This window comes from Pongo abelii, chromosome 14 (genome assembly GCF_028885655.2).
Source record: "Pongo abelii isolate AG06213 chromosome 14, NHGRI_mPonAbe1-v2.0_pri, whole genome shotgun sequence".
Classification (NCBI taxonomy): domain Eukaryota; kingdom Metazoa; phylum Chordata; class Mammalia; order Primates; family Hominidae; genus Pongo; species Pongo abelii.
In genome coordinates this window covers 22,581,961-22,597,954 of record NC_071999.2, presented here as the reverse complement: position 1 = coordinate 22,597,954, position 15,994 = coordinate 22,581,961, and the positions used below count along the sequence as shown (strand labels likewise).

At 37.4% G+C, this 15,994-nt stretch overlaps 1 protein-coding gene and 1 long non-coding RNA gene across 6 annotated transcripts in view; one reads left to right on the top strand and one right to left on the bottom strand.

Moving 5' to 3' along the window:
* XPO4 (exportin 4) overlaps positions 1-15,994 on the top strand; it is a 124,863-nt gene that overhangs the window by 56,829 nt on the left and 52,040 nt on the right. For all 5 annotated transcript variants that reach the window (XM_024257687.3, XM_054528793.2, XM_054528794.2 and 2 more), the window contains 2 exons: positions 2,900-3,016; positions 3,738-3,891. In XM_024257687.3, the coding sequence (XP_024113455.1) occupies positions 2,900-3,016; positions 3,738-3,891 (271 nt within the window). The remainder of the gene's footprint in view (positions 1-2,899; positions 3,017-3,737; positions 3,892-15,994) is intronic.
* Positions 1,770-15,994, bottom strand: part of LOC129049440 (uncharacterized) — a 45,153-nt gene continuing 30,928 nt past the window's right edge. Inside the window, exon 4 of the long non-coding RNA XR_008512523.1 lies at positions 1,770-2,294. This is a non-coding gene — a long non-coding RNA (uncharacterized LOC129049440). The remainder of the gene's footprint in view (positions 2,295-15,994) is intronic.

Here is a 15,994-nt window from a genome sequence, read left to right as displayed (position 1 = left end):
TGGTATATAAAAATTTATATCTGTGCATCAAAAAATTGGAAAGCTATAAATGTTACAGTAATAACTCCTGGATGGTAGGATTGTAGACAATTTTATTTTCTTTGTGCTTTTCTACAATTTCTAGTTTTTCTAAGATAGAAGTATATTTTTGTAGGATGAAAAAATTATTTAAAAACGAAAGATTCTTAGGTGTTCAGGGGGCTAAGTCTGTAAGTGCATTTTGTTCTAAATTCTCATCGATTAAGAATGTACTTGTTTTTATGGGTGAATTTGTACTTCATTAGTGTGGAAGTTTGCTGTTTTGGAGGGATATATTCATTGCTGTAACTAAAAAGCAGTTCCATGCCACCAGGGCTCCTTGTTTTGTCTGATGAAGTTTGTAGTTGCAGGAGTAGCTTTAGCAGTGCTCTCACCTGTCGTTGCCCTACCCCTCTCCTTCACTCATTTGTTTCTCATCTTGACCATAAACCACATGTTATCTTGGGAAATGTTTGTTTCATGTGAAAAAGTAAAGCTTTTGTGAGTACGTATGGCTGTGACCATTAATTAGAGAGATGTTCCTGAAAACTTGAATATGGTGGTAGTTTTAAAATAAGCCATTTTGTGGTGAATGCAGTAAAACATAATCTGTGGCAAGTTGTAAATTACTTGTGAAAAATTAGTATAGATTATTTCTTTGTAAGAGTAAGAATTTGTTTAATGAGTGCTTCTAGATTCTTTCAGCTTGCAGGTTTTTATATGTTGTGTGTGAATTCTGTTTTTAATAGGTTATCTCATCTGAGATTCAGAAATTAATTTCCTTTTTTAGTAAGACAAATTTTCTCAAACATTTAGATGTGTTTATAATGTTTTATTGACTGGAGTCTTAGAAAGGATAAGTGAAAAGCTAAGTCTAAATGAAAAATTGTTTTCAGGATCCTAGGATCTTGGGATTCATCGTTAGATCATTATGAATTAAATTTTTTCTCTGAATCGTATTCATTTGATTTAACATCTACTTTCCCCACCAAAGCCTAGCTGTATTTAAAAATCATGTTTATAGTTGATCCTGATGTTATTTAAATATCTGTCTAATGTTAATTGCTGGCACTATAATCATTAATCATTTTAAAAGAAAATTTTTGAAAATTAACAATTTTGTTAACTAAAAAAAGAAGGGATTGTACTTTCTGAATTTTTGAGATCACTTTAAACAGTAAAATGACAGAAATATGTGATCAACTGTTTTTTTCTGAGAGGCCTTAGTGCCTGGCTTCTTTGTCTCCAAGTGCCTGGGGCCATACAAAGGCAGTTAAATGGGTTTCTTGAAGATTTGGGGAGAAAGGGACATTTTTATATTAAGTCATGTATATTTTGAAGTAAAATTACAAAATGTGTGTGTTTATGCCAAACCAGTAGCATTCAGAGAACTTTTACTGTTGCAGAAGGCATCTTTGATCATACCCCTAGATTCGCTAGAGAATTTGCATTTACTTCCAGGTGTGGAAAAGTCTGAGAAACTTCTTTAATGTATGGGGTTTTGTGCCTTTCATAAATATTAGCTATATAGTCATGCTTGTTTTAGTTGAGATTAAGAGGCAAATAAGAATTTAACTTTATGTTTACTTTTTTTTCTTTGAGACTTAGTCTTACTCTGTTGCCCAGGCTGGAGTGTAGTGGCGCGATCTCGGCTCACTGCAACCTCTGTCTCCCAGGTTCAAGCAATTCTCCTGTCTTGGTGTCCCAAGTAGCTGAGACTACAGGTGCCCGCCATCATGCCCCGCTGACTTTTTTGTATTTTTAGTAGAGACAGGGTTTCACCATGTTGGCCAGGCTGGTCTTGAACTCCTGACCTCAGGTGATCACCTGCCTCGGCCTCCCAAAGTGTTGGGATTACAGGCGTGAGCCACTGTGTCCGGCCTATGTTTACATTTTTTAAAGAAAAATTTCAGACATATACGAAATGGACAGTCTATTAGTCACTCATGGAACCATCACTCACCTCTCACCTTCAACAGATATTTCATGCCAGTTTTTAGGAATTTAATATCATTAAGTTATTTGCTAAGATTTGCCAAGATAAGTATCTGTAAGGTCAAGGTACTGACATCAGAAGCATTTCTGAACAGAGATGTTGCAGTTGGTGGGTGGGTATGACTGTGTTCAGCTGTTGGATAAGCTTGCATAAATAGTATCATCTCGACTTTAATCTTTCGGTTGTTCAGAGGTAGTGTGCATATTTCTGTTTAACTCCTGGAAAGTTGCCAAAACAATTTGTATCCTCTTTCCATCCTTTGTACCTTGACTCTTTTAGTCTGGGAATAAAATCAATGAGTTGATATTAGGAGCCTGTTGGATAGAACCAATGAGAAGAAAAATCTTCATTTTTCTATTTAAAAAACTTTTGGGTATTACCTGGCTGTAATATTTTGGACACTATAAAATCTGTTTCACTTTTCATCTATTTGGGAATGCATTTTACAAACAGAACAGGGGGTCAAACATGGGTTGAAATCTCAGCTGGCCTTAGATAAGTACTCCAAGTCACTTCTCTCAAATGTAAAATGAGGATATAGATTGTTCTGCGAATTAAACAAAATAATACCTTCAACATTTTTTTTTAAAATATCGTTTGAATTCCACTATTGCGTAGGAACAGTGTGTCCTGAGTTCAACTCTTAGATGGATTTGTATAACTGCATTTGAGGAAGTACTATTAACACTGACCAGACCACTTAGAAAGGAGAGCTAATATTTATTTTGTCATATCTGATTTTCTGACTAGTTGTTATAAGATCTAAAGATATAGTGGAAGATCTAAAGTTAGGGAGAAAATGTTCTATTATGTTTGAACAAATGCATTGAAACAAAGCATTGAAACAGTAATGCCTCACAATTATTTCTTATCAAATAATTACAGCAAACTCTGGCCTGTTCTATTCTGACTGCACTATTGAGTGAATTTTCAAGTTCAAGTAAAACTAGCAACATTGGATTGAGCATGGAATTCCATGGTAACTGCAAAAGAGTTTTTCAGGTATTGGTAGTTTTGTTCTTGAGTTTTAATTATTGGATCATTCACTTTTTACTCAATCTATTCCTAATGACGTGAGAATATTTATTTTATGTAGTTGAATGGTAGCCTGTACTTCAGGATTTGTTTTGTGATTTCAAAGGATATAGTAAAATGATAGGTTTGGTGAGTGTAGTTGATGGTTTAAAATTACTTGTTTAATTCTAGTCTTAAAAACAATACTTCTATAAAGATCTTTAGTTTATTATTTATTTCTTATTGTGTTTAGATATAACTAATTCAATTGAAGGGACTCTGTTGGCCTTAAAAATAGGTCTGGAAGAATGCCAGAAGGCCGTGTATTTCAAATGTTATTGCAGATGGTGCGGGCTCTTTGTCTTGTATGTATTGTTTGGCTCTGGAGTAAAGTTATGTGAAGGCATTGGCTTAAATCCTAGGGCTCTGCACTATAGCAACTGACTCCTCCGGCTCCGCAGTAGTTGTCGAAGACTCTCTTCTCTATGGAAGTAGCATTTATATTCAAGTAAAAGTATTCCAGCTGGTGTCACTTGAAAGCATACTGCGATGTAAATTACAAGTAGAGGCCTAAAAATGGAACACGTTCTTAAGGAAATGGTGTTTTCCATTGGAAATTCTAAGGTGTTTGTTTTGTTTCATGATTCTAAAAGGGGATACATTTTGAATAAATTTTTCATATAAAATATTTGTGATTTATTGACTGTAGGAAGAAGACCTTCGTCAGATCTTCATGTTAACTGTTGAAGTTCTGCAGGAGTTCAGCAGGCGGGAAAACCTCAATGCTCAGATGTCTTCAGTATTTCAGCGTTACCTTGCACTCGCCAATCAAGTCTTGAGCTGGAACTTTCTTCCTCCAAATTATATCCTTTTAACAAATGAATAGTTTATCTGTGGTAATTTTCATAGGTGACTTAATTACAGCTCGGAGTCTTTCACCTCTGCAGGTTTTATAAAACATATTGAAAGAAAATAAGATTTTTTTTAAGAAATAGAATTTAATTTCTTTATAATGCCAAAAGACAGTGGATACTAGGATAATACTAGAAGATTTAAAAGTTTATTTACTCCTTTGTAGAAGAAGTTTGAATACATAGAAACGTGTGGTGGATGACGGAGCTGTTGCTAATTCAGGATTAGCAATATTCTTTGGGAAGGAAAAGGAAACAGGTAGAAAGTACCTTTTAAGAAACTGAATCATTTTTTCCTTGGGCAAATAATTATGTTTGATTTTTTTGACTGACTTAAAGCTAGTTTGGAGTGCTCTAATTTAATCTTTATGGATGGTGATGTTGTTCAAGTATAGGTAATAAGTTAGTAATATGTTTATTCTTCAAGGGCCTTTACCAGTATAAAAAAATGAGAATTTTGTTTTTAGGAAATTATTCAAAAGTTTAAGTGGGTTGTATTATCAATGCATATATCTGCTTTTTAAATTAGTTACTTAAAGTAGAGAAATTTGTATTTCATAAACTTTAAGGAACTGCTGTCTCATTTACTATGCTAGGACATCTGCTGCCTGTTGATAATAATATACAGTGGCTACCCATTTGTTGTGTAAAGCCCGATAGATCTGGATTCAAGCCTCTGCTGATCTTAGGCAAATCACCTGAACCTCTCTGAGTCTCAACTTTTCCAAATGTAAAATGGGGGTATGGATTGTTGTGTGAATTAAATGAAACAATACATTTAAAACACTCAGGAGTTAGTTACTATTTATTGAGCTCTTAATAGCCTCCGTGAATTAAATAGTTCATTATATAACTAGCTGTCTTTTATACTCTTCTTTGTTGATCTAATACGCCTCTGTGTGGTATAGGAAATTTAATGCGACCTGTTTTAGATGTTTTTAATCTGAGAGTCTGTTCAGGAGAAAAAGACCGATGATAAGCAGACAGGAAATAGATGTGAAATCAGACCAGAGATCTAGGATGGGACTCATTTTTATTGTAACAAGAGCCAAGAGGAGCTACATTTACATACATAGAAACTCGCTAATTATTTGTGGCTGGTAAAATTATGACATTTAAAGGAGTGTGGTGGGGTATAACTCCTTCTTCCATTTAAACTTAGTCTATTCACGTAGTAGAATATTAACTGTGAAGGGCTCTGTCAGGTAAAGTGAGTCTGACTCGTGGGCTCTCCAGGTTTCTTTCCCAAAAGCAGTCACTGTGAACTGCTGCATTATGGGGCAAAGCTTACAGTAAGGTCAGTCACTGTTTCCTTTTATTCTTATTCTGTAATCATCTTTCTCCCAATAACCAACTTTTTATCTTTAATATATTAACTTAATTCTTTTTGGTTGTAAAGAGGTGGCTACTTGCTTAGGTTTGCTTTTTAAAAAAATTTCCCCTTTGAGTGTTTCAATATTTTTGTTCCAGGTTTTTTGTTTGTTTGTTTTTTTAAATAAAGTTGGTAAGGCAGACTTTATTCAGGTGAGCCAATGGTGATAGATGTGGGGACCACCACAACAGGATCTTGTAGTTGGGGAGAGAGATTGGATTCAGCTTCTTGCTCCAGTGTTTTCAGTGGGGAAAGAAAAGATATTGAAAAACCTTGAGATATATTTTTAAATTATCAGTCCATATGGAGCTATCAAAATATTAATTATATATGTAGGGAAAAATCAACAAAAGTTACACTGCATATATTTTAAAGTGTCTGTTTTAAGGGAAAATACAGTTGGTAGAGAGTGACTATTTCATAAAAAGAAATAGTTCTCTGGGAGTTTGGAAACAAAGCTTGTCTAAAAGATACACACACAAAAAATATTTTATAAAGTACTTAGATAAAGCTTTGGAAAACCTGTCATCTGAAAATGATAAGCAATACTGCAGTGTTGCCAAAGGAAATAATTCCTTGTTTAAAGAAAGTATATCTTGGTTTTTGACTTGAGGATATTTTGCTTCATGTCTTATGAGTGAGTTCTTGTGTGACCTTTTCATATAGTGCCATTTGTTGGCTGACTGCACTACAGCTAAGTATTCTTTGAGTGGATTAGCTTTAAGTGTGGGAGAAAGAACTTGGCAGTGAGATTAAACTAAGCTACAGATTTAGCACTCATTAGGGAAATCAATTTCAAGGAACTCAATTCTGACTAATTTCTAATTTTGGAAATTACCTGGAGATCTACCATTCAATCAGTAAGGAAAGAATGGAATAATTATGCAGCCTTGTACCATGGAGAGGGTCTAAATAATCAAATTTAACTTAGTATAAAAGTGTTGAAGTGATGCCTTTTAAAAGATGGTTTATCTGCTGGGTGTGGTGGCTCACTCTTGTAATCTCAGAACTTTGGGAGGTTGACATGGGAGGATTGCTTGAGTCTAGGAGTTCGAGACCAGCATGGGCAACATAGCACAACCCTATCTCTACAAAAAAATACAAAGATTAGCTAGGTGTGGTGGTGTGTGCCTGTAGTCCCAGCTGTTCGGGAGGCTGAGGTAGGAGGATTGCTTGAGCCTGGGAGGTTGAAGCTACAGTGAGCCATGATCATGCCACTGCACTCACCCTGGACGACAGAAGAGACCCTGTCTCAAAATAAAATAAAATAAAATAAAAGGTGATTTGTCTCTTAGGATAGACAAATAATAAATCATGGAAAATTTGTGTATTTAGTGTTAAATATTTTGATAATTTAGAATGGTATCATGTTAAATGAGGCTGTGTTAAATTATCAATAACAATCACCATTCATAATTTTTTCTAATCTGCTTTATTTTTTGTATTTATACTTTATATTGAGATAATTTTATTTTTATTTATTTATTTATTTTTGAGACAGAATCTTGCTCTGTTGCCTAGGCTGGAGTGCAGTGACACTATCTTGGTTCACTGCAACCTCTGCCTCCCGGGTTCAAGCGATTCTCATGCCTCAGCCATCCGAGTAGCTGGGATTATAGGTGTGCACCACCACACCCAGCTTATTTTTGTATTTTTAATAGAGACGGGTTTTATCATGTTGTCCAGGCTGGTCTTGAACTCCTGGCCTCAGGTTGATCCACCCACTTTGGCCTGCCAGAGTGTTGGGATTACAGGCATGAGCCACCACACCTGGCCCTGACTAATTTTTTTGTTTTAATTTTTTTGGAGATGGAGTCTTGCTGTGTTGGCTAGGCTGGCCTCGAACTCCTGGCTTCAAGTGATTCTCCTCCTTCAGCCTCCCAAAGTGCTGGCATTACAGGCATGAGCCACCATGCCCAGTCTCAATAATAGTTTTATTGAGATGTAATTCACACACTATACTATATACCCATTTAGAATGTATAATTCAGTGTTTTTTAATATATTCATAGAGTTGTACAGCAATAATTTTCAGTAGTTTTAGAACATTTTCGTCATCCCAAAAAGAAACCCTGTGTCAATTAGCAGTTAGTCTCCATTTCCACCTTCTCCAGTCCTTAGCAATCACTTTCTGTCTATGCATTTACCTATTCTAGACATACCGTATAAATGGAATCATATAATATGTGGTCCTTCGTGATTGGCTTCTTTTTGAGACGGAGTTTCACTCTGTTTCCCAAGGTGGAGTGCAGTGGTGCGATCTTGGCTCACTGCAACCTCTGCCTCCTGGGTGCAGGCGATTCTCCTGCCTCAGCCTCCTGAGTAGCTGGGACTATAGGCACACACCACTACGCCCTGCTAGTTTTGTATTTTTTAGTACAGATGGAGTTTCGCCATGTTGCCCAGGCTGGTCTCGAATTCCTGTCCTCAAGTGATCTGCCTGCCTCGACCTCCCAAAGTGCTGGGATTACAGGTGTCATCCACTGCACCCATCCTTGCTTCTTTCACTTAGCATAATGTTTTCAAGATTCATCCATTTTGTAGCATGCAGCATCAATCAGTTCTTCATTCCTTTTTATTGCCATAATATTGTATGGATATACCACTTTTTTAATCCATTTATCAGTTGATGGACAGTTGGATTGTTTCCACTTTTTGACTATTATTAACAATGCTGCTGTGAGCATTCATTTATAGTTTTTGTGTGGACTTAGGGTTTCATTTCTCTTTGGGAGGCCGAGGTGGGAAGATTGCTTGAGGCCAGGAGTTTGAAGCTGCAGTGATCTATCATCACACCACTGCACTCCAGCCTGGGCAACAGAACAAGACCAAAATGTAATTTCTTTTTTTTTTTTTTTTTTTTGAGATGGAGTCTTGCTGTGTTGCCCAGGCTGGAGTGCAGTGGCATGATCTCGGCTCACTACAAGCTCTGCCTCCTGGGTTCACGCCATTCTCCTGCCTCAGCCTCCTGAGTAGCTGGGACCACAGGTGCCCGCCACCATGCCTGGCTAATTTTTTTGTATTTTTAGTAGAAACGGGGTTTCACCCTCTTAGCCAGGATGGTCTTGATCTCCTGACCTCGTGATCCACCCATCTCGGCCTCCCAAAGTGCTGGGATTACAGGCCTGAGCCACTGCACCCGGCCCCAAAATGTAATTTCTTATAGAAAGTACTGTATTAATTGTGACTGTAAAATATTGGGAAAACCAGCTGAAGCTGACTGAGCAGTGGCATAGGATCTATGTAGGATGTGCATAGAGAGATACTGACAAAATAATGCAGAGTAAATATTTAGATATTAATATTTAAGGGCATTAATGCTATCATAGTTAATAGCTTGTATTACAGTGTTCTTAGGTCAAGATTTACGCTCATACGAAGTTTCACTAATGAAATCATAACTTGGCTGGGTGCAGTGGCTCACGCTTGTAATCCCAGTACTTTGGGAGGCCAAGGCCCGTGGATGGCTTGAGCTTAGGAGTTTGAGACTAGCCTGGGCAACGTGGCAAAACCTCATGATGTGGGTTTGACTCTGTGTCCCCACCTAAATCTCATTTTGAATTGTACTCCCATAATTCCCGTGTGTTGTGGGAGGGAGCCGGTGGGAGATAATTGAGTCATGGGGGCAGTTTCCTCCATACTGTTCTCGTGGTAGTGAATAAGTCTCACAAGATCTGATGGTTTTATCAGGGGTTTCCACTTTTGCATCTTCCTCATTCTCTCTTTGCCTGCTGCCATCCATGTAAGACGGGACTTGCTCTTCCTTGCCTTCTGCCATGATTGTTCCATGTGTCCCCAGCCACGTGGAACTGTAAGTCCAATTAAATCTCTTTCTTTTATAAATTGCTCAGTCTCGGGTATGTGTTTATCAACAGCCTGAGAATGGACTAATACACCCCATCTCTTACAAAAAATTAGCCAGGCATGGTGGCACACACCTGTAGACCCAATTATTTGGGAGGCTGAGGCAGGAGAATTGCTTGAGCCCGGAAGTCAGAGGTCGCAGTGAGCTGAGATTACGCCATTGCACTCTAGCTCTAGCCTGAGGGATAGAGTGAGACTCTGTCTCTAAAAAAGAAAAAAAAAGGAGAAGAAAGTAAACAAATCATAACTCTTTAATATTGATTCTCAACTAGGAACAATTTTGTATACTTGGGACATTTGGTGGCGTCTTGAGACAATTTTGATTGTCACAACTCGAGAAATGCTACTGCCATCTATTGGGTTGAGGCTAGGGATGCTGCTAAACATCCTAAACATCATACAAAGCACGGGACAGCCCCACACAAGCAATTATTGGGCCCAAAGTATCGATAGTCATCCACACAAAAACTTGTACATGAATGTTCAGAGCAGTACTATATGAATAGGCTATTCATAATACTGTATGAGTAGAAACAACCCAAATGTCCGTCAACTGATGAATGGATAAATAAAATGTGGTATACCCATATAATGGGAATATTACTTGTCATAAAAAGGCATGAATTACTGATACATGCTACAACGTGTGTAAACTTTGAAAACATACTGGGTGAAAAAAGCCATTCACAAAAGACCACAAATTATATGATAACATATTTATGAAATGTCCAGGATGGGCAAATCTATAGAGACAGAAAGGTTAGTGGTTACCTAGAACTGGAGTGATTGGAAGAAAGTAGGAAGTGACTGCTAAAGCATATGGGGTCTTTCTGGTACAATGGAAATGTTGTAAGATTAGATCATGGTCGTGGTTGCACACATCTGTGAATATGCTAAAACCATTGAGCTGTACACTCAGTGAGTAAATTGCGTAGTGTGTGAATTATGTCTCAATGAAGCCTTTAAAAATACCCATCATGCCACGGTTTAGAAACCCACTTCACACAGGTCAACTGCACCATTAGTAGAATTATAGAGGGAGATTAGGGGGTGGAGATAAAGTTGTGGGAGAGTGGGGCCATTGAAGTTAAGGAAATAGGAGAGGTGGTCCAAGGAGAAGCAGAGGATCCATGTCAGGACCTTTAGGTGCATCAGTAGTGAAAAAGCAGGAAGAAGCAAAAGAAAATAAGAAAGCCAATTAAGACAAGTGGATGGGAGAACAAGGCAAGGAGTGTTTGGAAAGCAAAGATAGATGATGTTTCAAGGAATCAGTAGTCAACATCGTCTGTTACCGATAGGTAAGATGTAGATTGTTTTTCATCTACACCGAATATCAGTTAGAACATAGTTGGTCATATGGAAGTCTGTTTATGTGAGTGACAGGGGCAAAAGCCATATCTCAGTGATCAGGTAGTGATTAGTAATTGATGAAGTATAGAGTGAAGTACAGTTGACCCTTGAACAATGTGGGGGTTAGAGACACCAACCCCCATGCAGCCAAAAATTCCAGTATAACTTTTTACTCCCCAGAACGTTTTACTAATAGCTTAATGTTGCCTGGAAGACTTACTGATAAACAGTCAGTTGGTACTTATTTTATATTTTATATATACTATAATATATTCTTAAAGTAAGTTAGAGAAAAGAAAATGTTGTTAAGACAATCATAAGGAAGATAAATGATATTTAGTGTTCATTAAGTATAAGTGGATCAATCATAAAGGTCTTCGTCTTCGTCTTCTAGTTGAGTAGGCTCAGGAGGAGGAGGAAGAGGAGGGGTTGATCTTGCTGTCTCAGTGATAGCAGAGGCAGAAGTGGAGGAGGTGAAGGGGAGGTAAGGAAAGGAAGGCACACTTGGTGTAACTTCTAGTGAAAGTATAAGTGGACCTGTGCAGTTCAAACCTGTGTTATCCAAGGGTCAACTGAACTGTATAGATATTTCGAAGAGCGTCAACTGACAGCTCAAGGGAATGGGGGTTTGTGCCAAGGGAATGTTGTTTTATACTTTAAGCTTAGATGAACCTGTTTATTGCTTGAGGGGAGAAGTCAGGATTTCAGAAAGAAAATGTGGTATTGTGGTGTTAGGCCAATGACATAGATGTTGAGACAGCCCAGGGCGTGGTTGAGGTAGGCAGCCCTGTGGTAGTGTGAACTGCCTGCCTTGATGATCCATACTTCTTAGCTATTAAGTGCTGATTTGACCAGCTTTGTCTAGGTTTCTTCCAGAATGGAGGAACACAGTGGTAGAAGTCAGCATGAGGGAATTTTATTTTATTATTATTTTTTTAAACTGATAGAATTGCAAGGAGAATGATGGAATTTTAAAGCACATATATGTAAAGCCCTTGTGAAGTATTTTCTTCTGTCCTCTTTTTTTGAGTAATCAGTATTTCCTCCAACTATTGTCTATTTGTACCTGGCATTGTACCCTTTAAAAAGAAAGTAGAGGCAGCACACGGTGGCTAACACCTGAATCTCAGCACTTTGGGAGGCTGAGGCAGGAGTATGGCTTGAGCTTAGGAGTTCAAAGTTACCTTGAACTATGATTGCACCACTGCACTCCAGCCTGGGCAACAGAGGAAGACCTTGTCTCTTAAAACAGAAACAAACAAAAAACGAAGTTAAGTTTTCTGATTTTTAAAAATTATTATTTATAGAGATAGGGTCTTGCTCTGTCACCCAGGCTGAGATATAGTGGCATGATCATGGCTCACTGCAACCTTGGCCTCTGAGTTCAAGTGATCCTCCTGCCTCAGCCTCCCAATTGCAACCTTGGCTTCTGAGTTCAAGTGATCCTCCTGCCTCAGCCTCCCAAGTAGCTAGAACCACAGGTACACATCACCACACCTGGCGAATTTTTAAATTTTTTTGTAGAGCAGGGTCCCACTATGTTGCCCAGGCTGTCCTTGAACTCTCCTGGGCTCAAGTGATCCTCCTGCTTTGGCATCCAAAAGTGCTGGGATGACAGGCATGAGCCACTGTGCTTGGCCTGGATTTGTTTATTAAAGGTTTTTTTTTTTTTTTATTTCAACACTGTTTTATAGTTTCCAGAGTAAAAGATTATTAAATTTATTCTAAGTACATTTTTTTTTTGAGACTGGGTCTCACCCTGTTGCCCAGGCTGGAGTGCAGGGGTGTAATCATGGCTCTTCACAGCCTCAACCTCTTGGGCTCAAGCGATCCTCTCAACTTCAGCCTCCTGAGTAACTGGGACTATAGGCACATATCATGATGCCTGGCTGATTTTTGTAGAGGTGGAGTTTCGCTGTGTTGCCCAGGCTTGTGAGTATTTTTTTATTATTCAATTGTAAATTGTTTTTTAAATTTCATTTTCACACTATATAGGGAAAAATACAAATGATTTTTGTATGTTGATCTTGTATCCTGTAATCTTGCTGAACTTGCTTATTAATGCTAATGAATTATATACGTAATTGTATTATCTGCAAACCATTATATTTGTTAAGGATTATTATATGTAGCTTTTCTATGTGCAGCAGGTGATTTATGAAAGTATTCACCTACCCAGACCCAGTGGTGCAAAGTCCACAGTTTCCGGGATTTGGTAGATGTTAAAAATCACTCTGTGGCCCAGAGAGCAAATTCCTCTGCACTTTGTAGCCCCATGTTACTCTGAGACTCTGGAGACAAAATTCACTTGCTTCTCATTCTGTTTTGGATCACTGTTGTGCAAAGAAAGTGTCCTGGTCCTGTGATCCTCCATCATACCATCATCCCCATTTGATAGTGGGCGGTAGGGTCCGGGGCGGTCTCATCACCACCCCCCTCTCATAGCTCTTCTGGTAGAGCTGCACTCACAGGCCAGCTTTCCTTCTACCTTGTTCCTTGCACACACTGCTTCTCTGCCTGGGTCCTCTCTCTTTGCCTGATCACCTCCTAATTGTACTTCGGCCCAGACCAGGTTGGCTTTCTTTTGCTATTTTCTCCCTATGCATGTTGTATATGATTTTTTCCCCATTTGGCTCGCTTCTCAGCTGTAATTTTTCATTCCTTAGATTATTTAAGTACAGTTAGCCCTCCAGGTTTGTGGGTTCCACATCCTTGGATTCAACTGAGGATCAAAAATATTATAAATAAAAAATAACAATACAACAATTAAAAAAATACAAATTTTAGAAACAGCGCAACAATGTACATAGCACTTACATGGTATTGGGTATTATAATTAATCTAGAGGTGATTTAAAGTATATGGGATATTTATAAGTTACATGCAAATATATGGGATATTTATAAGTTACATTTTATATCAGAGACTCTGGATTTATATCAGAGCATCTGTGGATTTTGGTAACCACGCGAGGTCCTGGAACCAGTCCCCCTCCGGATATTGAGGGACAACAGTAGTGTCTGTTTACCTACTGAGCAAAGCTCCATGAAAGCATGGGCCATGCTTTTGCTCACTGCATTGTTGAGCCCTAGCACAGATGCTCAGCAAATATTTATTATTATATGTTTATTATTTAATTATTGAAAGAAGGCCGTTCAGAAGTATTAGCTCAGTTTTCGGATGTTTGTTCACTATAAATATAGTTCGGCTAGTAGTTCACCTGGTGTCCATAAATGCTTAAGGGTTTTGGCAATGCTAATCATAAATGACAATATCATTTTGTAACAAGAATGTTTGGCAGGTATGTGTGGTATGTTGGCTTCAGTGATACTTCTTTTTTTAGTTTGGTTACACTGTCTTTTATTGGTATTCTATTTTTGTGGATCTGATTTGGTTTTGGTAAACTTTTTTTTTTTAAACTTAATCTCTTGGAGAAAGCTAACTGGATTATAGAGTAGTAATGGGATACAGAAGCTTTCACCTAAATTGGATTTCCAGTAAAGCCAACCTTTACTATTTGGAGGCAAGGCTTGGGAAAACATTCAGGTAAGGTCACTCCTGTATTTCACAGGAATTGTGGTTGCTTGGACTGTGTTGTCTATAAGACTGGGGTCATTGGTTCTGTGCTGTGCCAGAAGGAGAAGTAGCAGTTTTTGTTGTTAGAAAATTGAATAGTGAAAGGGATTAAATATTTAATAAAGAAAATGGGCTTGCTGTAGCTCCTGAAACTTTGTTTTACTGATGAAGTAGGGTAAAAAATAGTATGGAAAGATGAAGGGAGTAAAGCATTTATTACTTATGTGAAATGCCCATTGTTGCTACAAGATCTTTCTATATTGTAAGGTAATTATAAGAATAGGCAAAGGAAATTTTCAGGTTGTCCATATTTGCTTGAGGATAATGTGTAGCTACTGTATGCCTCATTTAATTATTTTTTTCGAGTGTCATTCACAATCACAAAACGATACCCTTACTGAAAGTGTTAGTGGATAAACTTAATTGCATAATTAAGGACCTGTGTATTTCCAAAGATGATGTTTTCCCCACTTCATGTTAAGATGTACGTATTTAATGATAATGCCGTTTGTTGTATGAGAACTTGAGACAGAAGATTTAGTAGGATTATCCAGTGACAGTCAGTACAGGGTGCGATTAAGCTGTCCTTCTGGCTCTTGGCCTGGTATATGTTTGTCTCTGGCCATGCAGTTACAGAGTAGGGCAGGTGGCATGTTTATGTGTGCCTTTGGTTTCACAGAAGTTGGTGAGCTTTCCTAAGTGGAGAGTTTTAGAGCTAGATAGGATTGTTGTGGGAGAGGGGCAGGGAATGGAGAGTTGATTCTTCACTCTTCTGTGGTGCAGTTGAATTTATATGTAGCTGGAACTGATTTTCCAAGGGATTATGATGGCGATGAGCTTAGAAGACTGGTTGGGTTTTAGCACTTCAGAATTGGATCCCTTGCCGGAACCCTTGATAAGAGGGAGTGGACTTGTATTTGGTACAGAGACCAAAAAAAAAAAAAAAAAAAAATCACTGTACTAAATGTCCTGATTCTTTAATTTGGTGAGAACATGGGAAGGTAAAGTAAGATTAGATGTGTATGATAGATTTTTTTTAAGATAGAGGGTTAGCAAAAGACTGAAAGCAGCTCTGTTTGGCTTTCTTATTGATGGAATTGTGTTTTGTTTGGTTACAAATGAATTATTCTGATAAAAATATAAATTGCATGCATTCAGTATTTATTTTAGAAAAATATATAAAGCCATAGGCCAAGAAAATTCTTGAATTACACTCTTATTTGAACTTCGGTGAAATAATAGCTATTTAGTTCCAATCTTTTGTGGCTTGTGTGTCTCATAAAATTTGACTAGCATGTAATAAAAGACAGTTTAGTAAATAATCAGTTCATTATCAAACTGTTCTTTTGTTGGTGACATATTTGTTGTAAAAGATAAAACAATGTGATGTCCAGATATTGTAAAATGCTAAAGTGGTGACTATAAACCAAATTTTTGAAAGTTTTAAAAGGAAACTATTGTTTTATTAAAATTATTTTTAAATGAACGTCTTGCTTTATTTAACCTTGAAATTATTTTTAAAATATTGCTTTAAGAATAGTAGTGCTAGATTTCCGAATTCTGGTGGTAGTGGTTCTGTTTGTTTTTTAAGTTAAGTATTTAAGAATTATCTGGGGTAGAAATGGTATTTTTTTGATTTCTTATAAGAATTATTAAGAATTATCTGGGGTTGAAATGGTATTTTTTTATTTCTTATACATACAGATAGAAATAGTAATTTGAGAATACCTGATTAAAAATGAATTACCTTAATTCTTTATATTATTTTGAATGTAAAGATATGGTCCAGATTTGTGTATCGTTGTTCTGCCCACATTGTGATATGCTCTTCACTAGTTTTGTTTTTCAAATTGAAAAGTAATGCATGTACATGAATAATAACAATATTTTAGG